Here is a 27599-nt window from a genome sequence, read left to right on the forward strand (position 1 = left end):
CATACCACCTGAAATCTGTAGCTAGCAGTTAAATAGCACACACCTCATGATGGGTAAAGGCAAAGAGCTCTCTGAAGACATTCACAACCTGATTGTTGCTCAGCATCAGAATGGAACTGGTTACAGACTTATATCAAAGCACCTGAATATTCCAGTCAGCACCGTTGGGGCCATTATTCACAAGTGGAAGAAGCACCACCTTACCACCAACAGGCCACGCACAGGAGCTCCTTGAAGATTTCTGACCAGGGAGTCAGAAAGATAGTCAGAAGAGGACTCAACCAGCCAAGGACCACCCTGAAAGTGCTCCAGAAAGACTTGGAGGCAGCAGGTACAATTGTTACAGAGAAAACAATAGGCAATGCACTCCACCGCCATGGCCTCTATGGACGCTCAGCCCGCAAGACTCCATTCCTCAAGAAAAGGCATGTTGAAGCTGGTTTAAAGTTTGCTAAACAGCATCTTGACAAGCCTGTAGAATACTGGGAGAATGTTGTCTGGTCAGATGAGACCAAAACTGAACTTTTGGGCTGTCATACTACAGACCATGTTTGGAGGAGAAATGGCTCTGCACATCAGCCAAAAAACACTACACCAACAGTGAAGTTTGGAGGTGAAGCATCATGGCATGGGGTTGTTTCTCATCTCATGGTGTTGGCAAACTTCATATAACTGACGGAGCAATGAATGGAGCCATGTATGGGGAAATTCTTGATCTGAATCTGCTGCCATCCACCAGGATGATGAAGATGAGACGTGGCTGGACCTTCCAGCAGGACAACCATCCAAAGCACACGGCAAAGTTGACTCTCAAATGGTTTCAGAAACAGAAAATCAATCTGTTAGAATGGCCTAGTCCAGGAGTCTGCAACCTTTACTTTCATAGGAGCCGTTTTGCCTTGGCGCACCTGGATTAAAGTCATTCAGGAGCCACAAGATCGACTTTATCTTATAACAATAAAGGCAAAAAAGTAAATAGAATTCTATACATGAAAAAATCACATGTATGATTTATAAAATGAAACATGATCTGTTTTTTTTATGTTTAAGAAATTTACTAAAAAATCAAAAAAGTTGCCAAAATTTGCCAAAACTTCATTAAATTTCACAAAATGTGTGTGGCAAAAATGTGCAAATTTTGTTTTAAAAAAATTGAAATTTTAAAAATTTGAAAAAAAAAAAAAAAAGCGAAAAAAAAAAGATTATTTTAAAAATTTATAATTTTTGTCAAAATATAAAAAATGAAATTTTGGTCATTTGCAAAATTTCCTTTTTTTTAATTAAAAAAAATTGCAACAAAAAATCATGAACTTAAAAAAATCCATTAAAGTAAAATGTAAAAAATGTGCAAAAATTTCAAACAAATTTTGAAAAGTCAAAAAATTAGAAAAAAATTAAATAAACTTAAAATCTAACACATTTTCCTAAATTTAAAAAATTTGAAATACTGCATGAATTGGATAAGGCATGAATTCATTAAGTGTCAGTGTCTGTAATCATCAACAACCTCTGTCAGAACATTTTCTATTTTATTATTTTTAATAATATTTTTTAAAGCTACAAGGAGCCACTGCAAAGGAGTCAAAGAGCCACATGAGGCTCCAGAGCCACAGGTTGAAGACCCTTGGCCTAGTCAATCACCTGACTTTAATCCAACTGAACATTTGTGGAAAGAAGTAAAGAAAAGGGTTCACCAGAGGGCACCAAAGAATATTCCAGATTTAAAGACAATCTGTGCAGAGGAATGGGCCAAAATCACACCTGAGCAGTGTGGGCCGTTAGTTCAAACATACAAGAAGCTTCTGGAAGCTGTCATTGCAAACAAAGGCTTCTCCACTAAGTATTAGATGAGTCTCAGTTAGCATGTTCAATACTTTTTTCCTGTGTTATCGTACTTAATTCACCATAATCATTATTTATGGACATGAATGTTGTGATTTCTTTTCATGTGTGGATTATTTGAGTTAATACCAATGTCTGGGAGAAATTTGGTTTGAATTGGAGCTTTGGAAATAAATGTGATGAGAAAAAAGTTGATTTTCCCCACTGTATTTCACAGAAAATAAAGAGTGTGATCAGAATCTAAGATCAACACAGATAGCAGTGCTGTCTCGAGCTGAGCTGGACTATAATGAATCTCTTCAACCATCTGGTCTCAATCGCCACAGCTCACATCCCACCCTCTGCACTGCGATGCTGATGTGCACCATCCCTCTGTATTTCTGGGCTCTGCTCTGGGGCCGGCCCCTGTCACCGTGACGAGACAGAGATGGACACATTTGGGTCTGTGGAGCACGGCTCGCTGTGACACGGCATATCGGACTGAGAGACTCAGCACAGCTGAATGTTTGCCAAGGCGCAGCGGCCTGTGCGAGCCAGAGCTATTTTTAAAGCAGGGGGTGGGGGAGGCCAGAGATGGCACTGGAGATGACAACATTGTATTCTTCACCCCGAGGGAAACTCTTCAACGGTACAAGACCAATGGGATCTGGCAAATGAGGAGGAGCGAGGCTATCAGCGGCTCTGCGCAGGGAGAATGTGAGGGCACAGTGTTAATGCTTATGTAACTGTGTGTGTCTCTGGGTCTGCGTGTGTGTGCTTATGACAGGCCTTGCATGTGTAAGTGTGCATCCAGTAGACCCTGCAAGCACGTCTGTGGAGAGGATATTAAACACTGAGTTTGACAAAAACTGAACGTAAAGCTTCAGAATAAACTTAAAGAGACTTCTTCTCATTTTTCTCAGAGGATACCAGGAACCAAAACAAGCCAGAGTAATAAAAAGGGCAGTGAACAATAAAATGTAAATAAAGTCACAATAATGTCAAAGACAAGAGGTTTTTCTGCACTGACCCCAGGTAGAAGAGGAACACGCATGTGTAGGAGAGCGCTCCGTGCACCTTCACTGAACTCATCACCACGCGGATCAGCTGTTAAACATTAAGAAGAAGAAGAAACAGGAGTTTAAATATGTGAACTGTTATCACTCAGCTGGTGTTTTGTGTCTGAATGTGTGTTACCAGAGCAGCCAGGGGCAGAGGGATGAAGCCCATCCTTCGAGCCACTGAGTCGCTGTAGTCCGTACAGGCCTACACGGGGATGGACAAACACAGATCAGAACAAACCAGCATTGATTAGCAGCGTGGGCTTAATGCTGTTTCTGAAAGTATAATGGAGTCACTGTGAATGAGAGGCAGCTCACATTCTTCTGTCTGCTGCTGACGAGGTCGAAGGCTAAACTGGCTCTGTACTCGCTGTACACCTGGAGACCAAACAAGAGAAAATCACAGCTCAGGAGAGACGGTATGTTAGCGTGCAGGGTGTAAACTGGGGTTTGTGCTCACCTCGGCGGTGATGTCGTTGAATTTGGTGATAAACGCGTGTTTTATGATGTCGACGACGATTTCAGAGGAAACAACCATGAAGACATCAGGGAACATCACCCACAGGTGGTCTGCAGGAAAAACAACAAGGTGAGCTTTAAAGTTTCACAAAAACTGTTTGAGAGGTAAATTATCCACCAGTACAAACACACCATGGTAACAACCAGCATGATACTGGTTGATACAAGTCAAAATGATTAGCCTGCAGCATTTTTCCATCAATAAACCAATATTTAGCAGAAGTCTAAAAGACACTTCTTGAAGGGAAGTCCTGGAGTTTGGATTTATCAGAGCGGAAAGCTTTGAAAAACTGCTGTTAAAGCAGCAAAACAGAGCAGAGCAACACCAACTTTTAGCCTTTTTGATGCAGAAGGTGAAGAGTGACTAATACACCAAAGGGCTGAGGGCTAACAAGCTACGCTTCAGCTCACACGTTTTACAGTACATCATTTACTTCTTTTGTTATTTTTCTTTGTTTCATTAGTTTCTGGCTCCCTTAAATTACCACACACACACACACACACACACACACACACACACACACACACACACACACACACACAGAAACACACACCCACACTCACACTCACACACAGATATATATATATATATATATATATATATATATATATATATATATATATATATATATATATATGTATATATGTATATATATATATATATATCCAATCCAATCCAGTCCAACTTTATTTGTTAAGAACTTTCAAAAACAACCATAGTTTAAACAAAGTAGTGAGCAGAAGAATAAATAAAATACGAGATAAAAGAATACGAGATAAAACTTAAGAAAAATGAATTTTCAGACACAAGGAACAATAAAAAAAAAAAGCAAATTAAAATAAATAAAAAAGAAAAAAAAGAAAAAAAGACCAGAATAAATATATTATATTGATATAATATGATATTATATATTAATAAAAATAAATTATAAATATTTCTTTTTAATCTCTTAAAAACACATTTTTTTAATCAGTCTAATCAGAGATTTTAGACGTGTTTCAACCTAAATTTTGTTTTATTTTATTTGTATTTTGTATTAGTATGTTGAAATTATGGGCAGAATCGTAAATCCTTTTTCTTTGTTGTATTAATTGTTTAAATCTTTTATTATTTTTATTTTACAGATGTTTCCTTTCCTTTATTTTGCAGACTGCTAGCATTTTGTATTTCAATACTTTGCCTTATTTCTCTTTTACTTCTTTTTTTTCACTGTTTGTACTATTTAAAGCACTTTGTAACATTGTTTATAATAATAATAATAATAATAATGATAGTAATAATAATAATAATTATTATTATTACAACAATTATGTGCAAACAAATAGCTAGATGTAAATTGAAAGTCCTGTACTATTGCATATTTCAAACAAATTAATTAATAAAATAAAAATAAAAAAACAAACAAAAAAAGATGTTTATATATATATATATATATATATATTCTTATATATATATATATATATATATATATATATATATATATATATATATATATATATATATATATATATATATATATATATATATATATATATATATATATATATATATATATATATATATATATATACATTATTTATCTTAATTTATTTTTTTTACTGAGCCATGTTTAACTATTTTTGCCTCTACAGTATGGGAATAAAGACCTGCAGTCACAGCTAATGCAGCATGGAAATGAGTAAATTACTCAGGACTTGTGGGAAGTTTACCTTTTCAGCAACAGGAGGCAGTTATTCTACTGGTATTAGCACATCAGTGTTATGATTTCAGCTGACAGCCACCGTCTGTCATCGACTGTGTGTGTGTGTGTGTGTGTGTGTGTGTGTGTGTGTGTGTGTGTGTGTGTGTGTGTGTGTGTGTGTGTGGTGACTGGCAGGAGGAGATGACTGTTTTCAGAGCGCTGTCATACAGAAACGCCTGCTTTCATCCTTCACACTGCTCTGTTGCATTTCACTGAGGACTGACGGGAGGATTCCCGAGGTAGAGCAGTGGGTCAGCTCAGCAGGAAAGGAGCTGCTCAGCGTTTCTGTGCTCAGTTTCTACCATGACGGGTGATTTTATTATGTCAAACAAAGCTGTGACAGCGTGCCGTCCCTCAGACTTCACTTCCATCATCTGTGACGTGAGGACAAACCATTACCTGGGTTCCAGGCAAACTGCTCCATGTTCCTGAGGCAGACGATGAGCAGCAGGACGTAGCTGGTGAACCGTTCCTTGATATCTGCACAGAAAAGTTTAATGAGAAGACTCAAGATTTAGGGCGAGTCAACAGAAACTCTCTGAAATACATCTGGCTTAATTAAACTGGCTTTTATTTTAACACCATTACACGTGTTAAACTCCCATTTGTGATAATTTGAAGCCATAGCCGTGAATGTGGAGCAGCTCGTCGTCTGTGCTGATAACACCAGGCTCGTTAGTCCCTCTGCTCAGCTTCATAAACAGGAAATCTTCCAAGATGTGCGTTAGCAGTGGGAGGGAAATGGCAGCTGATTAAGGCTTATTCTCTTCTGCTGTCATTAGAAAACAATGAGTGTGACACAGATAAAGCCCACTGCCTCGGGAATCAAAGGGAACATGAACAATACGTCTAATATCTCTGCGTTCAGAGAGCCGAACGGATCGACTCATAAAGGGGTTTACAGGATGTGAAGAGGAGAAGCTCGTGATGCTATTGTCACCTCCAGGTTCAACACTAAACATCTGTACGAGGATTTTCTGCCTCTTTCTTTTGTTTACAACCACAAACACTTTCCTGGAAATCAACAAGTCGACTAATCCGACAGGAAAAAGTACCAGTTTAGTTTTGATCTTTCATTGAACATTTGTTTGTACAAGAAAAGCTCCATAAATACCACACGGCTTTGTGTAATCGTGAATGCAGCGAATGATAATCACAGCTCCTGGAAACAGTGCGACACTTAGTGTCCATGAATATTCATATGAGCATCTAATTTCTGCAAATGTTAATTTCTGTGCTGCCTGACGATGTTAAATCAGGAGGAAACAAGACGTTATTATCTGAACTGTTCTCTAAAATCTTTGATTCCCTTTTCTCTAATTTTCTCATTTGTCACTGAAAACTTACCGCTGTTCGACATTTGGAATAAGTTATTCTTCCCAAATTTCTTGAACACGCTGCCCTTGATCTCCACAAACTGGGAGAGAGGAAACAAAAGGAGGGAAAGAGAAATGTAATCAGCAGCGTTTATGATCCAGAGATGATCAAACAAACTGTTTTGCTGCAGCTGCATCAGTGTAATCCTATAGGAGGACATCTGCATATAAATTATACACCCAACAAGAAAGTCTGTGGAGGTGATTTTCTCAGTGGTGTGTGTGTGTTTGTGTGTGTGTATGTACTGACGTTGTTGGACATCATGATGGTGAGCAGAGACTTGTTGTGTGAGTTGAAGGCGACGTTGAGGGTTGAGGCTTGGACCATGATGAGGATGGAGTGGAGGACTGAACGACGGGGGCTAAGGAAATCAGCTGATCGAAACCTCTCCAAAAACTCAGGGGCGATCTGGTTAATGGTCCAAAGACGTACCGTACTGACCTGAATATAAGACGGCGCTGTTTTATTCTTTCAGGCCAATCTTCAGAAAAAGACTCTGATAACTAAAATTTAATTTTTCTAAAGAAACTATTTCTTTAATGAAATTCGAAGAAAATCATGGGTATAATAAGTAGACTGCTTTAATTTCTGTCTCTAAATCCAATCACTAAGATCTGTGTTTAAATGAAAAAAACTGATAAACGATACATCTGGATTTTTTTGTTTCCCATCCCCTCTCAGGGACCTGGACCCTCTTTTACCTTATTTTAAACCCACAGTTTGAAATCTTGGTGTAAAGATTGACAGTGATTTTAAAACGGATCAACAAATTAATTCAGTCGTTAAATCCAGTTTTTATCACCTCAGGCTTTTATCCAAGATTAAATTGGTTTTATCTTTTAACGACTTACTGTGATGCTCTCTTGGTGTAAATCAGGCTTCTCCCGCACGCTTACAGCGAGTCAAAAATGCAGCTGCTCGTCTTTTAACAGGGTCACCAAAGCATGAACACATCACCCCGATCCTGGAGTCCCTCCACTGGCTTCCCGTTCATTTTAAAGTTGTATATTTTTTTACTCAAAATAAAAAACAAAATAAAAAACAAAATAAAAACATCCCCCAGCCTAACGACTTTTAAATCATGTCTTAAAACTCACTTTTACTCTTTGGCTTTTAACTCAGCATGAGAGTTGTGTGATCCGTGTCCTTTTATGTCTTTAGGGTCTTAACCCCTTTTTTATGACTCTTATTTGTTTTTTATGTATTATTTTAATTGATTTTATTTCAAACTTAACTGAACTGAACTTAAACGTTTTTTAAAATGTGCTATATAAATAAAGTGGATTGGATTGGATTTTGTTTGACAGTACCAAAATGTCTTTTTTTTCTAATTTAAATTCTTCGTTTCAGTCTTTGTTTATTAACTCGATGGGAAAAAACTTCCCACTTTTCTCCAGCAGAGGGCGAAATGAAAAATATGGCTCCTTATACAGTCTGAAGACATCATCATCATCATTTAACTTTTTTCCCCTGGTGTGGTTTTAAAAAAGCAAACTAAAAATCGCAAATATTAAAGAATCGCAATTTAAATTGAATCGACGCCCAAAAATTGAATAATAGAATTGAATCACCAGCTCTAGTAATGGTCAGGCCTTCGTTATGTTTCTCAGTAATGAACTCACACACTCCAGTCAGTCTCTTAGAAATGGACGTTTTGAGGATCACCATTAGTTTTTCTTTCAGTTTGCATTTTTCAGACACACAACTTTCAGACATTTCACTCTGTAAAGTTATATTTCTGTCTAATAGTTGTTAATCGTCTCTGCAGCACTGACCATCGTTGTCTTAGCATTAGCATCATAACTCCGCCTCACTTTTCTGTTAACTTGCCAACTTTTGGTCCACTTTCTTCTGGACAATCACCGCTCCTCTCCTCATCTCATCTCCTATCACTGCGTCTCTGCTGTGATTGACAGATAACCTCAGCCACAGTGAGGTCATTGGCTTTACAAAAAGCTAGCGCCCTCTGCTGTTGGGTTTGTGTAGCAACAACTATAAGCATCTGTTGATGCTTAGACCCCCATTATAAGACCAACTCTCCCCAGTTGTATGAGCTATTTTACTCAGGTTGTTTTTGTTTTTGGTTATGTACACAATCACCACAGGGGGGCGCTTCAGGTAAACTGTCAGGTGAACATGACGAGAAGGGCACACTCCCGTACCCAGACAGGGACTGAAATCAGGCCAGAATAGCCACTACAGCCCTTTTTCCACATTATTTAAAAAAGAAAAACTCGTCTTATATTCAGGTCAGTACGGTAATCTGTTCTGGGCTTTTTTACATGAAAATAACTTTACGTTATAAACACACATCTCACATCTGTAGATCTGAAGGAGAAGGATACAGACATAAAAGACGGCCATGAGGAAGTGAGGGATGACTCCTATGCTGTCTCGTTTCCGCTCTCTGGGCTCCGTGGCCGTCCAGTACAGAGCGTCCAGGATGTCCTGACCAAACGAGGAGAAGAGGCGGTCGGCCACCTTTCAGAGGAACCACAGGAACGATTATTATCATTCAGGAAGGAAGCCAGATTTTTATTTACATACACATATCTCAGTTTTTAAAAAGGCTGGTTACCTCCAACATGTTGTAGATGATGTAGAGCTTGATCACAGACTGTCCTCTGATCAGGTGGTACATCATGGAGTAGTCCACGTAGTGCATCATGGAGAAACACAGCACCAGGATCAGACCCTTCAGCACGTCACACACCTGAGCTGGCTGCAGGAGCCGAGACCCGCTGAGCACACACACACACACACACACACACAAAATACACAAATAAACTGTGAGTTCATCTCTCTGTGAATAAAAACCACACACAATAAGTGTCTTAAAAAAAACTGGCCGCACACTTTCATGCTGGGATGATGCAGTAGATTCATGAGTCGTGTTTCAGCTCAACATGCTCGCCTCATTACGTCAGTGAACTATTCAATGTTTTAACAGATATGATCTAAATGCATGCTGATGAACACAAACAGACAAACAGGATGAATAATGACTTTTACAGCTGACACACAAACATTTCTCTACTCTGGGCATCACTGATACTCAGAGCTACGACGAAGCTAAGACAAACAGCTGACTGCAGCTACTGAAGGGACTGGAGAGGAGTCTGTGCTGGGAGGATAAAACACTCAGGGCAGATTAATTATCTGTTATGAAGGATAAAATAAAACCTCAAGCTTAAGGTAGTATCTCCTTTATACCAACAGGTATCTAATCACACATCTACTCTGTTTTGTTTTTCAGCAAGATTTAATCAGAGTGGGTTTTATCTACTAAACAACCCAGAACAACAAAAGAGTCGCATCAAACTTTTTGAGAAATTAAAGTTTAAGTTTAATGAGGACAAATGGAAGTAGCATACACTGTAAAAAACTGAAATACTATCAGGTGTGGGCTGCACGGTGGTGCAACGGTTAGCGCTGCAGCCTCACAGCAAGAAGGCCACTGGTTCAATTCCCCACCTCGGCCGGTGGGTCTTTCTGTGTGGAGTTTGCATGTTCTCCCCGTGCATGCGTGGGTTCTCTCCGGGTACTCCGGCTTCCTCCCACAGTCCAAAAACATGCTTACCAGGCTAATTGGTCACACCAAATTGTCCCTAGGTGTGAGTGTGTGCGTGCATGGTTGTCTGTCTATGTGTCAGCCCTGCGATTGACTGGCGACCAGTCCAGGGTGTACCCTGCCTCTCGCCCAAAGATTGCTGGGATCGGCTCCAGCCACCTGCGACCCTAAACAGGATAAGCGGTATAGAAAATGGATGGATGGATGGACTATCAGGTGTTTTTGTCTTATTTAAGTAAAAAATGTCTCATTATACTCAATATGAGTATGACAGCATGTTAGGTAGGGGTGTAACGGTACATGTATCTGTGCTGAACCGCTCCATAAGGCCGTTCGGTTCGGTACAGTGCTGTATTAGAACGAGTACAGTAAGTTTACGTTAGCTGCTGCACATGGCTCTTTGATATTCACATGAGTACTCGTCTATGATTGGCTGAGCAGGGAAGGTGTTTTAATATTCATGAGGGAAGTGGTCTGTGATTGGTGCTTTGCGATCATGTGCATATCATGTGGACGTGACGTCTCACGGCGAGCCAATCAGAAGATGAAAATCAAAGAGCATCCAAGAGCTTGTGTCTGGATTGTGCATCATGGCTGCTGCTAACGAAGAGCCTCCCCCCTCGCTGTATAATGGCAAGTTTTTGGTTTAATAAACATGCTAAACAAGCAAATGGTTTTGTGTTGTTCCATACTGCACCGAAAATATACCGAACCGTGACCCTAAAACCAAGGTATGTACCGAACTGTGATTTTTGTGTACCGTTACACCCCGTATTAGGGCCACTAAAGAAATAAAATAAATAAAGAAATAAATTTTCAAGAAAAAAACTCACAATTTTCTAGTGTCTACAGTCGCAAATTTACAACTTTAGAAACTCAAAAATGTACAACTTTATAAAGTGGAAAATTTACGACTTAATAAACTAGTAAATTTGCAAGTTAATGAAGTCACAAATTTACGACCTTGCACAGTTGCAAATTTACTGTTTCATGAAGTCACAAGTCCCGGATGTTAGCTGATGCACAGGGGATGCTACTATTCAGAGATGAAGATGTGATAAGCTGGAAAAAGCTATTAAAAAAAAAATGTCAAATTTAAGGTTGTTTTGTGACAGATATGGTAGATACTAGATGTTTTCATGCGTCTTTTCAACGATCTATTTGTTCATCTGTGATCTACTAAGAAGTCTGAGTGGACTGTAAACTGTAATCGATTGCTCTGGTCTCCGCTGCAGTAGCGTTAGATCACCTGTTTACTTTTTTTCATTCCTTCTGTTAAATGCTCCGGAAGAGGAAAGTTCAACGACTCGCTCTTTCGTTCATGTCCTGTTGAACCACACACCCCATCTGTATGGCTCGGAGATGCGATGACTCTAGGCTAAAACCAGTAGTTTCTCCTTATTGCTGAGACCAACTCCAAAGTACAATCTGATGAGGTTTACAATCTGGTCAATCTCGCAGTGAAGAACATAACAACCTACACATTCAAAGCCACAGATAAATCTTTGAGAAATCAGAATATACTGGTCTATAAAGTCGTAGAATTGTGAGTAAGTTTTTGAGTTCAATGAGTTGTAAACTTGTGACTTTACAAACACTTTAATTTTTTTTATTATTATTATTATTTTTTATTTCTTTAAGTGGCCCTAATAGGCCGTCGTAATATGAGCCACAATCAACTGATCAGTCCAGAAAAAAGTCTCATTTAAAGTTACTAAAGAGACAAATGAGGTCTGAATTGCTTTTAACAGGTAAAAAAATCTGCCAATGGAACAAGAAATATTTGCTCGAAAGTTAGCTTAAACCTAGTATAATGTCATAATACTAATACCTTTTCTTTTGTTCCACTAGCAGATATTTTTTATTTGCTACAGCAACTCAGACCTCATTTTAGTCTTTAAGGTGAAATATTATACTTAAAAGAAATGTAAAAGACTTCAATTGATTTAGAAATTTGGTGTTCTCGACATTTTATGATCATTAATCCAGGGCTGGTGATATCACTGCATTTCTCAGCAGCTGTTTCATCCTCTGGAACAGAATATGCAAATGAGCTTGGGTTTGCTCCGCCCCTTCTGGGAGTAACCGGCAGCCCAAGTGTTCTGTTACCGTGGTAACTTTACTGCATCATGATGGCATCATTCTGTTCTAGAATTAAACAGAACTTTATTTGTCATTGCAACCAGTGCAACGAAATTGCAGATGTGCTGTATTTTCAAAACAGACTGCTTGAGGAGAGATTTTCAGAAAAAGCAAAGAAGAGGGTGGTCGGATCTTTTATGCCAGTGACACGTGTTTCTGTCAGTAAACCATATAAAGAAAAAAGTCCCCTTTGATTAACTTGAAACAAGACATTTTTTTCTGGACTGGTCGGCTGAATGTGGCTCATATCAAGTCTGAAAAGACATTTTCTAGTGAAAACAAGACAAAAACACTTGATAAGATTCCCGTTTATTCAAACCCGAGCGTGTTAAATGGTCAGTGCCATGCTCAAACATGTGCTGCTTCTATAATTAAAGCAATAGTTTGTTGCGGCAGCTTTGGAGACATGTTAAGAGAAGGGTCTGACAAATCCATAGGGCCAGTTATTTACTATGACAGGGATAACCGAGGAGAGCCCGAGAGCTTAACTCCTAAGACGTCCTGCATATTCTACATGTCAGCTGTGCCACGAGTCTTTATTTCTGCAGCCACCAACAGTTTCCTGTAGTCCCTGGTATGAGCCTCAGGCTGACCGTGTGTCCTGGGTTTGTTATTGACCACCACTGATGTTTTTACAGGAGACAGGAGAAATAACGTCTGGAGATGGACACTCAGGAAAATGGGTTACAGGGACTAATACTAGACTGACTGACAGAGCACTACACATGGCAGGGCTATGAACTACTCTAACATCCATCATTACCTTCGCCAGCTGAAGCTGCTGGCGGTAAACAGCATCCTCAACCGTCACTACTCTAAAAGAGAGTTTGTGTTTCAGCGAGGGCGCCTGAAGATGATCACGTCTCAACTCTCTGAGCAGCTGACTCCAAACCAGCGCAGAGAAAACAAGCTGAGTGAGGAAAGATGAGCTTCATGGACTGTATCTGAGCGTCCTCTGAATGTGAGTGCAGCTGGGCTGTAAAGAGCAGACGAGCAGAGGAACATCTGGGTCTTTTATTTCCAAAGCTCTAACTGCTAAAGAGCAGTCAGAGTGTGTGTGTGTGGATGGAAACGCTGAACTACAACATGTTTCAGGTTTACAGGACACACCGACGAGATGCTAACACTTCCTGTTTTCTATCCTAATGATGCAGAAAACACACACTTATGATAAAACAATGACCAGTTTGCTTTCCTGGTGCAACAGCTCCACCCAGTGTTGAAACCTGTGAATGGCTTCAAGATTAAAGGCTACAACAGATGCTGCAGAAAGAAGAAGAGACAGAAATGTGAGACGTTTTTTGTCCAAACCTCAGTGAAATACGGGTTTTAAAGACGAGTGGAGAAGCTCTGCAGTCTCAATGATATACGGCCTGAATATGAGTTGTTTTTAATGCATTTCTTCTCTTTTTTAACCTAATTTTAGTAAGCATGGGTATCTTTCACATTTGAAACGATACGGTATCAATTCACGGTACCTGGCAACTGGTATCGGTACTTTTCTCCTTTTCTGTGGTAAAAAACATCAATTTGTTTGATAATAAGATGTAAATTATTTTCAATTCAACATATTTATTCTTCAATATGTAACCTTGTAATGCTGCGTTCATGTCCCGCATGGAAAAACACCCACTCTTCCACTCCCTCACAGTCATAAGGATGTATTTAGGTACCTAAACATGAATCGGTACCCGGTACTTTTGACAGAATTTGGTCGGTACCTATAAAAGTACCTAATTCTGTACCCATCCCTAAATATTAGGGATGTTTTAATCAGGGACTGAAGCTGTTTTTGCACTTTTTGTAGTTTTGTTTGCACCGTGCAGATGGAGTCACCACATATTTGGCTCCTGTTTAAAGTTAAATTTGAGTTTAAGCAGCAGTCTTTGTCCGTTTCTTGTAATTTTTTCGTCTCTTTTTCTTAATCTTTGTATTTGGAGTGGATCATTACTTTGTATGGTTCATTGTTGGTCATGGACACCAAACTTTTTGTGTCTTCAGTGATATTTTTACTACTTTTTCTCCTGTGTTTGTCTGGAGATCCTACTGTAACCATGGCTGCATTGTTTACATGTAAAATCAGCTGTTAGCAGCCTGTAGCATATCAATGCTAACTGGTGCTAGGCCAGATGTTCCCCACAAGGTGAGGAGAAGGAGGTGAGGACGACGTGCTGGTTCTCAGGTGTGAGCTAAGAAGTGACGACATGGACCTGTCCTTCCATCCATCGTTATTGGGAACGTAAGATCTATCTCCAATAAGATGGACGAGCTAGCTGTGCTAACCCAGCAATAAGTTTGAAGTAGGATTTATCTCTTGGTATTATTTTGTTTGAAAATATTCATGCAGTTATAAGAATTCAGTATTTTTCTTATTTTGCACAAGAAATTAATAACACATAACAAACGTGATAAGAGTTTGCACTATAAAACTGTAGGCTTCTTCCAATACAGGAGAAAGCTGATGATCTCTGCAGTTGGGTGTGTTAAAAAAATATCAGTATATGTAATCGGCAAGTATATTGGCAAAAAGATCCATTATCATGCATCCCTGCCTGAAATCAAAGTGTAACAGTAAAAACCTCTGTTTTCATGTTGGCCTTTCCTGTCTCGAGGGATTTGTCTTCCCACTTGAAGAGACTCCTGCTGCGTTTGTTGCTCCTTTCATCGCTCAGCCTTTGTCACAGTAACCTAAATGAACCGTATTCCTCTGGGTGTTGGTTTTGTCGTCTGCACATCTTTGCTCGGGTAATAAATTAGTCTTCTTTTATTGGCTTTTCGCTTGCATGGGATATGTTGCGCTTGTATTGCAGCGTCGCCTGTTTCTCCTCTGAGCAGCTGTTACGGTAGCCCGGGGTGAAACGCCGTGCTCTACAGATGACAACAAAACCCAGGAGACGTTCAAACTTAGCTGAGCTGAATGAGTGCACATAAATTAGGTAGATAACAAGTAAACAGAGCCATCCTGTGTTTCGCTTTCATCAGGACATGGTGGCGTTCGTCTCGTGAGCGGAGTAAAGCCTGCGCTCGAACAAACAGTGCTCTGCAGAGAGGAGCCAAGACCCAGAGCAGACAAATTGGCTATTTCCTCACCCCTGGAGACGCTGTTTGTGAAGGTTATACAAAAAATAACAGCTGTGTGACACCTGCTAGACCAGGGGTCTGCAACCTTTACTTTCATAGGAGCAATTTTCCATCAGCAAAAGTCAATCCAGAGCCACAAAATCTACTTTACCTTCACAATAAGACTAAAATGTGTCTAAAATTCTCAACAAAGTTAAAAGCTAGTGAATAATTATCTCAACGAGAAGTTTGTGGATTTATAAAATTTTACATGCCATGACTATGTTTTTTTAATTTTCATAAATTTGCAAATATTCTGAAAATGTTCAAAATTTGCACAAGATTTTGATATCAAAAAGTTTTTGCTAAAATTTTTGAAATTAAAAAAATTGCAGAAATTAAAAAAATAATTAAAAAAACTAAATATTTGCAAAAATTTGAAAACATGTAAATTTCAACAATTTGCAAAAATGATAAACATTTAAATTTTAAAAAGTTTGCACATTTTTTTAATTTGAAAAAAGTTCATTTTTTAAAATCTTAAAAAAATAATTAAAATTATTTAAACACAAAAATTTGGAATTTCAAAAAATTGAAAAAAAATTATTTCTTACATATATTTTAAAAGAATTGCCAAAAAATCCAAAAAATAAAAACTTTAAAAATATGCAAAATATTTCACAAAATTTACAAAAGTTAGAAAATTAAAAATTAAAAACGTGCAAAAAATATCTAAAAATGTGAAATTTCATCTTTTTTAAACAATACTTGAATTTTATAACATTTTTTCAAGAATAATGCCCCACTTATCATTTTCTGTTGTTTGCTTATGTCTCACCACATTTTAATCATGTATATTAATCCAGCACGTTGTCAGTTAAATGAATCCATCCACACTGAATTAAAATCTGTATCTTCTTCCAGATTAGTCTTTTTGTAGATGTAGTTATCTTCCCAGGGCTGTAAAACTTGAGGTTAGCCACAGGTGCATGGAAAGTTGGTGGGCTGTTGATGTTATAGGAGGTGAAGTAGAGCGGTGGCAGGCTTTATTGACAGATGGGATGAAGATTTAGTTCAACTAAATGTTAACACAGGATTTTATTTAGTGTCAGTGTCTGTAATCATCAACACCCTCTGGAAGAACAACAACTATTCTTTATTTCAATAATATTTTTAAAGCTACAAGGAGCCACTGCAAAGGAGCCAAAGGGCCCAATCTTATTTCTGTATTTTATTTCTATTTTGAAAAGACTGTTGGAAAACAGCTTCAGCATTCAGGTGCTTCAGGTACCAAAGCATCTTACAACTACAGCGTGTGTGACACACACACAAACACACACACGCTTCCCTGGAGGCACAGAGCTGCTGCGGCCGGCTGCTAGTGTAGCCTGCACAAAGCAGTCCTCTCTCCATTCTACCAGCATTATCTCCATAACACACGCCTGAATATTACATATGTTTGAGAGCAGTCGGCCATGTGCTGAATCTCAAGCAGCCGAGCGATGTGGCGTTCATGCAGTATGAGCCTGAGAGCGAGGAGTCTGGGAACAGAGGCGTGTTAGAGAAGCAGAGGTTGTCAAACAGACGCTGTTCAGCCTCTGCAGAGAAACCGGGTTCTGGACTAGTTTACCTTCCTTAAAAAACGTGGATAGATGAAGCCCTGGCTGATCCAGAGGAGCTGTGCTGTTAAAGCATGAGCAGCTGAATCACTGACAAGCAGCACGGTGATGAGCACGAGCATGCACTCTCAAAAACCTTCCCTGGGTGAACAGGTAACAGCACCAGACTTATGGGTAACCAACGAGTCCGCTCTGGTCTGGAGGAAACAACATGACGCGCTGAGCTGTGTGTGGATGGACAGGATGGAGGTGAAGAGGAAACTGGTGAAGGGGTGTGGAGGCCAGCTCAGGGAAGAAAAAGCATTCATGAAGCCTTGACGGCTTTAAGGAGAGAGTACCTGCTTCTTCTGCAGTAGGGGCATGTGCGTGCCCTGCAGGAGAGGAGAGGAGAGGAGAGGAGGAAGGCAAGGAAGGAGTCAGACAGAGGGAGCGTCCTTCAGAGGGGCTCAGGTACAAAGGTTACTGACTACAGCGCTATCAAAGAGCTGTGCTGCGAAAACAACCCTTTCTGCACATGCTACTGGTAAACTCTACAGGAATGTTAACAGAAGCAGAGGCTTACCGAACGTTTTGATCTATAAAACAAAGAGGAAAACAGACGGTTTGTGAAAACACTCTCAGCTCCTTTAACAGTTTAAATGAGTTGGATACAGCTGCTGTTTTATCCTGTTCAGAGGAAGTGATCACACACATCAATAATGAAATAATTAACAAAAAAGACTGTTTTCAGTTAAATTTTCAAAATCAGAAAAACAAACAGAAGTCAAAGTTTTGCATCACTCTAGGAAACATCATGCTGATATTTCACACAGCAAACAGTGGTATGAAAAAGTATCTGAACCTTTTGGAGTTTCTCACATTTCTGCATAAAATCACCATCAAATGTGATCTGATCTTTGTCAAAATCACACAGATGAAAAAACAGCGTCTGCTTTAACTAAAACCACCCAAACATTTATAGGTTTTCATATTTTAATGAGGCAAACAATGACAGAAGGGGGAGGAATAAGTCACTGAACCATCACATTTAATATTTTGTGGCAGCAATAACTTCAACCAGACGCTTCCTGTAGCTGTAAATCAGGACTAATCTTGGCCTATTCTTCTTTACTAGGCCTGTCACGATAACAAATTTTGCTAGACAATAATTTTCCAAAATATTATTGCCAATGAACGATATTATTGTCAAAATTATTTTGATTTTTTTTCCGTTTTTTCATTGATGTAATTATGATAAATGGGATAATAAAGTGAGTACATCATATCAAAAGCAAGAAACGTTCATTTCTTAAGAGTATTTAACTGTAATTAAAAGGTCAGGATATTTTAAATAAAATAAATTAAACAAAAAATATGATAAATTAATAATAAATAAATAATAATAAATAATATAATAAATAAATAAATAATATAATATAATATAATATAATATAATATAATATAATATAATATAATATAATATAATATAATATAATATAATATAATAAATTGAACAAACAATACAGAGAAAAAAATACAATGAAAATGAAATGGACTCTCTTAAAGAAAAAAATACATGTCAATGAAAATAATTAATACTAATCAAAAACAATAAAACATAGACCCTGTCTCTAAAGAAAAAACAAAACTCCAAAAAACCAACAACAATAAAAACTCTAGCCTAAATCAAAGGGAGTTTAAACAGTTCCTGAATTGTTTGTAACATGTCCTTTTTCCCAGTCAATCCGTACTGTCTGTCAAACATTTCTAACATTTCTGGCTTTAACCGTATTGAAGGGCTGCATTTCTTTGGCAATGTAGCTGTCTTTGAGCGCCACCATGTGGAGCTTTTATTTCTATTGTCTTTGCAGAACAAAAGCCTCAGTAAGAGCGGATTGTCAAAGAACAAGGCTCCGCTGCACCTCCCCTTCTTCTTCTTCGTCGCCACTATTTTCAAACAAATGCCACATATCAGCTGGTTGGTGTTCATGAGCTCACACTTTGTTCATTCTGATAAAAACTAAATATTCCCACACTGGGACTGTGGCAGGCGGCTTAAGAACCGTATCTTTGGTGCCATCACTCATATTAGCGTGTGTTTCCTCCTTACCCCTCAGGACGCTGCTTCAGCTCTCTCCGTGTGGACGCGCGAGCAGCCCCGTCTTCACCCCAAAGATCACATTTTTGACAGATGCTCACTCCGCTATAAATCCACTAAATCGGCTATAGAACCTATGCACCCCGATGTTAGGAAAGATAGACGTAGTGAGCCATCTTCTCATTTAGCCTCTTTGGTCCAAAGAGAGGAGGAAAACAAACATGCACGTGTCAGTTTATCCAGGCTGGCAAACTTACCGAGGACGATTTTATTTATCGTTCAGTTAATTGATTTATTGATTATCGTGACAGGCCTAGTTTGAATTGCTCTTTAAGTCTCCTTAGGCAGAGGGTTCAGTTACTTATTCCTCCCCCTTCTGTCATTGTTTGCATGCTATCCTCATTAAAACATGAAAACCTATAAATGTTTGGGTGGTTTTAGTTAAAGCAGACACTGTTTTTTCATCTGTGTGATTTTGACAAAGATCAGATCACATTTGATGGTGATTTTATGCAGAAATGTGAGAAATTCCAAAAGGTTCAGATACTTTTTCATACCACTGTACTTCATCAACGACACAAAAAGATCAGTTTTTCTTTTAACCTGGGAAAAGTAAAACTATTTTCTAATCACTCCCACAGATATTGAAACTTTGCACACAGTTATGGGTCACTGCATGCTCTGTCATTTGCAAGTGCTTGATTATAAAGTTCACTCAGAAAAAACAGGCAAAGACCAGAGTTTCTTGCATCATACGGCAACAAAAGAAAGAAAAAACCAAAACAGAAACAAACATCCAAGCTGCAAAAAAGGACGACTTGGAAATAATAATGAAATTCCTCTTTATAATCCTATTATAAATCAATTTGTTTATTTAGTTTAGCCAGAATTGTGCAAACACGCAGCTGAACGTGTGTGTGAGTGTGTAAACCTCATGCTCATGTGCAGCTGAACATTTCTCTATCTCAGCATTGAACCATCAACCCCGTGTTTCTGTGTGTTTATTAATGTGGCGCCCAGTGTTTCTGCTCTGACCTGAAGCCGCAGCACGGCAGAGTGAGGAGGCGGAGCATGGCCAACAGCACCCTGAGGGGCAGCAGGGTGAAGACGTACAGGAAGGCGTCCACGCACAGGAAGAGGCCGAAGGTCATCAGCTGGGGAAGACACACAACGACACCTTCAAGTCAAACACTGACTGGTACAGTGAAAGGTGTTCAGAGAGACATCAGTACGAACACACATCTGCTCAAATACTTGAAAACTTTTCTGTTTTTTCTCTCTGCAGAAAACTAGATATTAGCTTCTACACTTTAAATAAAGACTGACAGAGACTCACCTTTACTGCTTCACAAATAGAAACGACCACTGCCATGTTATTAAAAAGGTTTAGAGGTGTAAATGAACGGCATGCAGATCTCTTCTCTTACTTCAGCGACGTTAAAGCACGTTTACGGAGGCTCTGTGTGACTTTTTTGGGTCTTGGTCTGGTGAAGCTGGTTAGTGTGCTCGATATAGTAAACTTACTGAGGTCTGTTTTGTTTGCACACATTCCTGTCCCTCCTCCGAGGAAAAACCAACTAAGGGTGGGCTTCATGAGTCTGGGGTTACCTGATCAGATGTGTTTGAGTGTAGAGAGGATCTCAGACCCTCAAAATACAAAACAAAGATCTATACATGCCGTGCAAACCTACAGAATATTAACAATACTCACTTTGTTCGATTTAAATGTAGAGCTCAGGTCATTATCTTTAATATCCAACTCATGTTTTTATTGGAAAGAAAAGGTGTCACCAGATTTCTTGGTTAAACATGTGATTTATTCGCAGGCAGAGCTGCTGCACATTTAAAATCTGTTATAAGAATCCACATTCTATATGCCAACACTGCCCCCTGGTGGTTATAGGGAAGAACAACAAAAACAAACAGCTGACAGTGAGCCACATGGCAAAACATCACTCATGTTTATAATTATTTTGGGAGTAAACATCTGCTAACTCTGGTGCAAGCAGATGTTTTAAATACAATTAAGTGCAGATTTTCTGTAGATTAATAAAAGTGTACTCATCCAAAATTGGAAAACAAGCTGATTTTAGTTCACCAGCATTTCCTACTGCTCTGATAATATACTCAGTATTGATAAGAGGCTGCATATTAAGCCCCAGAGCAGAGGGGTATTGCACAAAAGTAGGATAAATACATCCAGGATAAATGAGCAGGCGCGGCTTGAATAAGCCACATCGGCGCTTTCTCGGATTAACTAGTTGCACGTTTGGCGAGCCAGGATGAAACGACGTGGCTTAGTCAAGCCAGGTGTGGATCATTTGGATACGTGCGCGTTCACAGCCTTCTTAAGAAGACCATGAGATCGATCACAGAAACACAGATTGAAAATGGAATAAGGACGTGCATCTTTCTTCACGCGGGACGAACAGGCAATGCTTCTTCAACTATATGAAGAAGTAAAACATATAATCCACAAGAGAGGCAACACAAGTGTGGTAAAAAACAAAAAAAAAAAAATAGGAGAGAGAAAAAGCCTGGCAGTTAATAATAGACCGGCTTAATGCGTAAGTAGTGCTAACATGTACAATAAAGAAACAGTACTCCACACACTGTCATAATTACAGTATAAAGATGTGGAGCTGATGACTTTTCAAGTCCGCTAATCAATAGAGGTAGACTGATATAACGGCCGGCCGATATTTGGACATTTGTCTCTACCGGCCATCGGCCGTATTTTCTTTTAAAAAGCCGATTTTTGATCCGTTGTATAAAATGACGCAATTTTTGATCAGGCACAAAAAGGATGAGCACCTCAAACTTGTGCAACCACTTGGATACATCACATACTTTTGTTCAAATTATATTAATAAGTTTAAATTTCTTTTTTGACATTTTAAGAAGAGTGTGAATGTTTACTACTGCTTGTTACATTGTGTGTTTACTCAGACAAAATATTTCATTGTTTTGAAAGCTGAATAAATGTTCAGAGGACTGGACACCACTTGTTGTAATAGATTTCTTTTAGTTGCTCAGAAATTGCTGCGTTTCACAAAAATGTGATAAATATATATTTATTTAACAATCGGCCTGAATATCAAATTGGAAAAATTGGCTATGCACATCGGCATCGGCTGCCCAAATTTGGAAAGCATCGGCATCGGCCCCCAAAAAACCCATATCGGTCGACCTCTACTAATCAATACTTATGTTTTTCTTTAATGTGGCCCATAGAAGTGCATGTTACTCAGGTTATTTAAAAGTATAATTAAGTTCAAAGAAAACTTCAACTCTGTGTCCGTGTTATCTATTGAATCCATTGTTCTTATGTCGTGTTCTGTTTCATCCCTCATCTGTCATGAAGAACAAACCTGTCTGGCCAGAAAAGAACCTGGCAGCAGGTGAAAACCAAATATAAAAATATTCTGCAGTCTGGTAAGTTACTCATGCGTAGCCCAAAGAGCAATTATCAAATGAAGTGATACATTTGTTGTCTGCTGGGGATGATTTTCTGTACGATTTTAGCCGTGAAAAAAAAAAGACTCGTCAAACCAGCACAGGGGGTGGCCCACCAAGCCAGGACCTGACCCCAGCAGAGGAGCTGGCACTCGACTCGAATCAATGGATAGAAAGATTGTTTAAGTTAAGTCAGAATGATGTGGGACCCTTTCACTCCTAAAGGTGGAGTCCTAAAACAGGACGATTTTCCTGTTTTCAGGAGACAGTTAAGACAAAGTTATATGCTGTCTGTTACATTGTAGTCCATTTCAGTGGTGTGATATATTTATTTTTCCTTTGTTTCTCCTCTTTCTCATTCTGTAGGTTTAGGGTTGTTGTTTCTTTTTTCATTTTCTTTATAATAATTTTAAACCTTTTATTGTAGGACTTTTATTAATAAAGAAAGGATTCTCAACCGTCTGTGTTAAAAGTTATTTTTGTCTTCATATAATCTGTGAAAAATAAATAATACTAAAGTCAACCAGCAAATGCAATGGCTACATTTGTGAGATTTGGTTGCAGGATGATTAAATGATGTAATGTGTAGAAAAAGCATGGATATGCAGTAAACCACGCTCATTTCTTACATTACAGAGAGCAGAGCCAGCGCAGGATTAATCTGATCCTGGTAGTTAGCCTGGTCTGGAGCAGGCTAGCTGCAGAGAATAAATCACCATGGTAACTAGTCCGGGGTTAAACTTGACCAGCTTTTGTTCAACTAACTTGAGGCTAACTTCATCCAGGATAACCAATGTTTGCCAGCTTAATCCCTTATCCTGGTTTTGTGCAGTAACCACTGGAAGGTCTTGTTTAAGACGGACTCAGACTGCAGCAGTCCAAAGCTCGCTGTGATCTGCTCCGTGGCTGAGGTGTGTTCATGAGGAGCACGGATTCAGCTCAGGACTCGTACCTTCTCCAGCTCCTTTGGGATCCTCATGCACGTGTAAACCCTCTCCCTCCGCTCTGTGTACTTTGCCTCATTGTGTTCGAGGAAGTAGCCTCTGGTGAGCTCTGCTGAAATGAAGCGAGCCAACGACGGATCTGGAAAAACATGGAAGCACCAGTGTTAGCACAAGGCTATTGTCTGTAACAATTACAACCACGGCTACAACACAAAGACAGGAGCGTCTGACTGCAGAGGAAACTTCCCAGAGAACATCACACTCTTTAATTAAAGTGAGGTTACAGTTAATGAACTGTGAAACCGGTTTAAGGATAAATAAAGCAGCAACTAAGCCTCACTTTACGGTTTTCATTTCTGCTAATACCTCTCCTTGATTCATTTTTTATCATTTGCTGCATGAAACATCAGGATGGAGAGAAAAATTTAAAACCCAGGAGAAATCTTTAGATTTTCTTATTTTAACACAAACAAAAAATAAATTTCCTGTTATTAAAACATTACTTTAAAAAGTGTTTTATTTCCCAAGACATTTGCTCTTATCAGTTTTGTTAATGGAAAAAAACTTTTTTTTAATTTGAAAGCATAAAAAAGCCCTGTTAAATTTGAATCTAATTTAATTTTGGATTCATTTTGGAAAAGTTAAGCTCATATTCCTAATCTAAATCTCCACGGACAACCAAAGTTTCTCACTTGATTTCAACTTTTTCAGCATGTCACACATTAAGACTATGTTTTCTTCTTGAAACCAGCTCAACATGCAGCATTTGTCCTGTTGAAGTCACTCATTGAGCGAAGACATCTTTGGTGTTTGATGTTGACATATTAAAAACTTTCACTCAAGTTATTTCCACAAACACTGTGCGGTTAAATTTTCCCTCTGATGCAGAAATCATCTGAGCAGCTCTCATGTTTTTTCCAGTTGCACTTTAGTCTGTTTGATGTTTATTTAGCAGCGTTAACGTAACCTCTGATATCAGCTTTATTTATTCTTCACTCAATCTGCCAGGTCAAATGAGGATTCATGAGAAATGCTGGGGTCTAAATCAGGTGTGGTCTTGTGTCAGTGTTGTTTTGTGACTAGATGTTGAAGTCGCGGTCATATCAGGACTGGTCTCAATTAGTTGATGTGCTTTTTCAATGATATAAGAATTGCTTTTAAATAGGGCTGAACAATTTTAGAAAAAAAATTAATTGTGAATTTTTGGGGCCAATATTGCGTTTGCGATTTAGCATACAAATATATATATATATATATATATATATATATATATATATATATATATATATATATATATATATATATATATATATATATATATATATTGATTTCAATTTCTTTTTATTTATTTTATTCTATTTTATTATTACTATTATTATTTATTTATTTAGTTATTTATGTATTTATTTATTTATTTTGGGGGGGGGGGGGGGGGGGGGGGGTCTTGTGCATTTTTTTACTAAAAACAATTAATAAAATTATTCTATATTAATCTATTGTATGAAGGCCAGGCCTACATGTTATGATGAAATGAAATAGACTGAAGCATGAACTATGTGAAAAAAAATAATAATAATAAATTTTAAAAAAATTTAAATTATTCATATGATATGAATAATAACTCTTTATTTAACTATCACAATCACAGAAAATTGACTGATTGATTTAACTTCAACCCTTGTAGATATATAGTATTTTTTGCCAGAAAAAAACAACATTTTGACTTTTGATGATTTTAAGGCAGAAGGAGCACAAGTTAGTATATCCCCTCCGGGTCTGTGTACATGAAACCTTTTTTTTTTTTTTAAATAAATTGCAGACTCTGTGATTTGAAAATTGCACTCTGTTACATTGCGATGTCGGTTTGAATTTGATTAATTGTTCAGCCCTAATTTTAAATTATTCGGCAGACCCCAAACTTTGGTTCACGGACCCCACTTTGAGAATCACTGGTCTAAATTGCACCAACATGCACCTTTCACAACTGTTAGTTTTACTTTTGTGCCCATTATTAAAACATATAGAGAAATTTATAAGAGCTGAGATCTCGGTAGTTATTATAACTCTTGACTCATTGATTCATTCATCTTCTACATGACTTCTTCTGTCCTGGGTTGTGAGTGGCTGGGGCTTATTCCAGCTGTCTGTAGGTGAGAGTATTGATTTATTAATCCATAAGAAGTTAAAATTAGAAAAAGAAGCCAGAGCATAATGTGGCTGTATCAGACCAACAGTCCAAAATATTTAGATAATCAATTATTTTGGAAAAGGAGGAGTTTAAACCTTTAGATTGGCAACACTGGAATTAATAGCTTAACTAAGCCAAGACAAATATTTATGTTGCCTCTCAACTCTTCTAGTCTTAATCCCAAAATTGCTGATATCATAATAATCAAATGTAAATACCTTAAAAGGTCACTTTGACTTGGCCCCTGTGACATGTCAGCCTGTCAACATATTGACTTGTGTGGTACAATTTCTTTAACCCTGGCAAAAACTCCTAAAAATGTTTAGGAAAAAATAATCAAGTCACTTCACAATGACCGTGGGCCTCTCCAGGACTCAGGAGTTCAACACTCTAGAAGCCTCCTCCACTGCTGCTATGCTGCAAAGTTGTTGCTGAGTGAATTTCCTGATGTTTCTCTATTCACAATGACAACTAAGGAGGTTTGATCATATGTTTGGGCCCCAAAATTACTCAGAAAGGGACAAAAAAGGCCTCATGAGCAAAGAACAGGTAGAGGTTGAGCTTTTTGCTAGTTTGTGATTTCACTGTTTGTGCAAATCTTGTTTCCCTCACCCCCAAGAAACTTCAGCTAAACTTTGCCCACATTTATTGCTGACAGCCAATGTATTAATCCTTTAATAATTTGTCATTTAATAGAAACATCTATCTATGAGGTCAATGTCAGACAGATAAAAATGCCTCACATGTGAAATATAAGGCGTGCAGAGTCTGTTGCTTCTTTAAAGTCCCTTTTAAAGACTCACTTTTACAGACTTGCCTTGATGTGATGCCGTCCATTACTGTCTTTTACCATCTTTTAATGTCTTTTATCTCTATCTTGTTTTGTTTTACTGTTTGTTTTTCTTTACCTTCTTTCACTCCTTTTCGTTAATTTATTAATACTATTATGTCCTATTAATTATGATTTTAACTTTTTAATGGTTCACCTTTTAAAACTCTTTTATAGATAATTTTTAGACTTTTTTTAACTGCCTTAACTCTTGCTCATGTTTATTACTGTATTTTATCATTGCCACTTTTTAAAAAAATATATATTTTGTAATTTTATCATCATTGTTCATTTCATCTTTTTATATTTTCTGACCTGATTTCTGCTTTCATCACTTTTTTTATTGCGTTTCCTATTCTTGCTGATTTTGTGTTTTTTATGTTATATGTGGAACTATACCACGTTACAGGGTGATACTTATTTAATGGGTGCACCGTTTCCTCTGGTGACTCGTAGCAGCCAAAGGGGCAGATTACAGTAGCCATGTTCACTAACTTTGTACAACACAAACCACATAATAAGGGGGAGATATACAAGCAGTTAAAAGTTTAACTGTTCATTTCTAGAGTTGTATTAAGACGCAATTAGCATTTGACTTCCTAGCTACTTTGCTATCTGTGACAGTAACATCAGAGAAGAGACGTTGACAGCTCCTTACAAACTCATTCAGCGGGACTACACTTTTACAACTCCCTAATTTATCATATTAATCGATATAATAAACATTTCTAAGTCCGTGTAGTGATCCTGAAGACGTGCACACAGCTGAATTGTCCTGGTTTAGGTGTTTCACGTTGACTAGCTGACAGCTCAAACGTCAGAGAGGGGGTAACCGTTGGGCACTTACCTGCTGGCTGCTCCCGCTGCTCCCGCCTGACAGCGCTAATATCATAAAAACCCAACGTTTCCGGTAGCTCCGGTGTTATACCGATTTTACCCGACCTGTGCAGGTCCTGCCATGGTCGTTTTTGTCTTTTATTGAGCTCAATATCTGTTTCTTTCTCGTCTGACAGCTGCTCGGTCCCCGATAACTCCGCCATCTTTACTTTGGGCGCCGCGTCGCCCTGTGTAGCGTCATCACCATGTAGGTAAAAAAACAAACGTCACTGACTGAAAGTCCTCAAACATCCGGGTAATATTAAATTGAGCAAATGTTTTTCATTTATTCAAGACTTCAGATACAGAATTTATAA

The 27599-nt window shown here is 38.3% G+C and overlaps 1 protein-coding gene across 2 annotated transcripts in view; it reads right to left on the reverse strand.

The window, feature by feature from the left end:
- The window catches only part of tapt1a (transmembrane anterior posterior transformation 1a), a 38683-nt gene extending 11203 nt beyond the window's left edge, over window positions 1-27480 (reverse strand). The window contains exons 1-13 of one of the 2 annotated variants that reach the window (XM_074673283.1): window positions 27254-27480; window positions 23398-23528; window positions 20025-20143; window positions 17251-17283; window positions 9099-9261; window positions 8866-9001; window positions 6770-6867; window positions 6491-6560; window positions 5543-5623; window positions 3343-3452; window positions 3201-3260; window positions 3019-3087; window positions 2852-2928 (exon numbers count right to left, since the gene is read on the reverse strand). In XM_074673283.1, coding sequence (XP_074529384.1) covers window positions 2852-2928; window positions 3019-3087; window positions 3201-3260; window positions 3343-3452; window positions 5543-5623; window positions 6491-6560; window positions 6770-6867; window positions 8866-9001; window positions 9099-9261; window positions 17251-17283; window positions 20025-20143; window positions 23398-23528; window positions 27254-27446 — 1340 coding nt within the window. In that variant the 5' untranslated portion in view covers window positions 27447-27480. The remainder of the gene's footprint in view (window positions 1-2851; window positions 2929-3018; window positions 3088-3200; window positions 3261-3342; window positions 3453-5542; window positions 5624-6490; window positions 6561-6769; window positions 6868-8865; window positions 9002-9098; window positions 9262-17250; window positions 17284-20024; window positions 20144-23397; window positions 23529-27253) is intronic. The other variant, XM_074673284.1, reaches the window with a different exon arrangement.
- Window positions 27481-27599: the final 119 nt, after the last annotated feature.

Source organism: Halichoeres trimaculatus, unplaced genomic scaffold (genome assembly GCF_033239565.1).
Source record: "Halichoeres trimaculatus isolate MK-OKI-2021-1 unplaced genomic scaffold, fHalTri1.1 fHalTri1_scaffold_7, whole genome shotgun sequence".
Classification (NCBI taxonomy): Eukaryota; Metazoa; Chordata; class Actinopteri; order Labriformes; family Labridae; genus Halichoeres; species Halichoeres trimaculatus.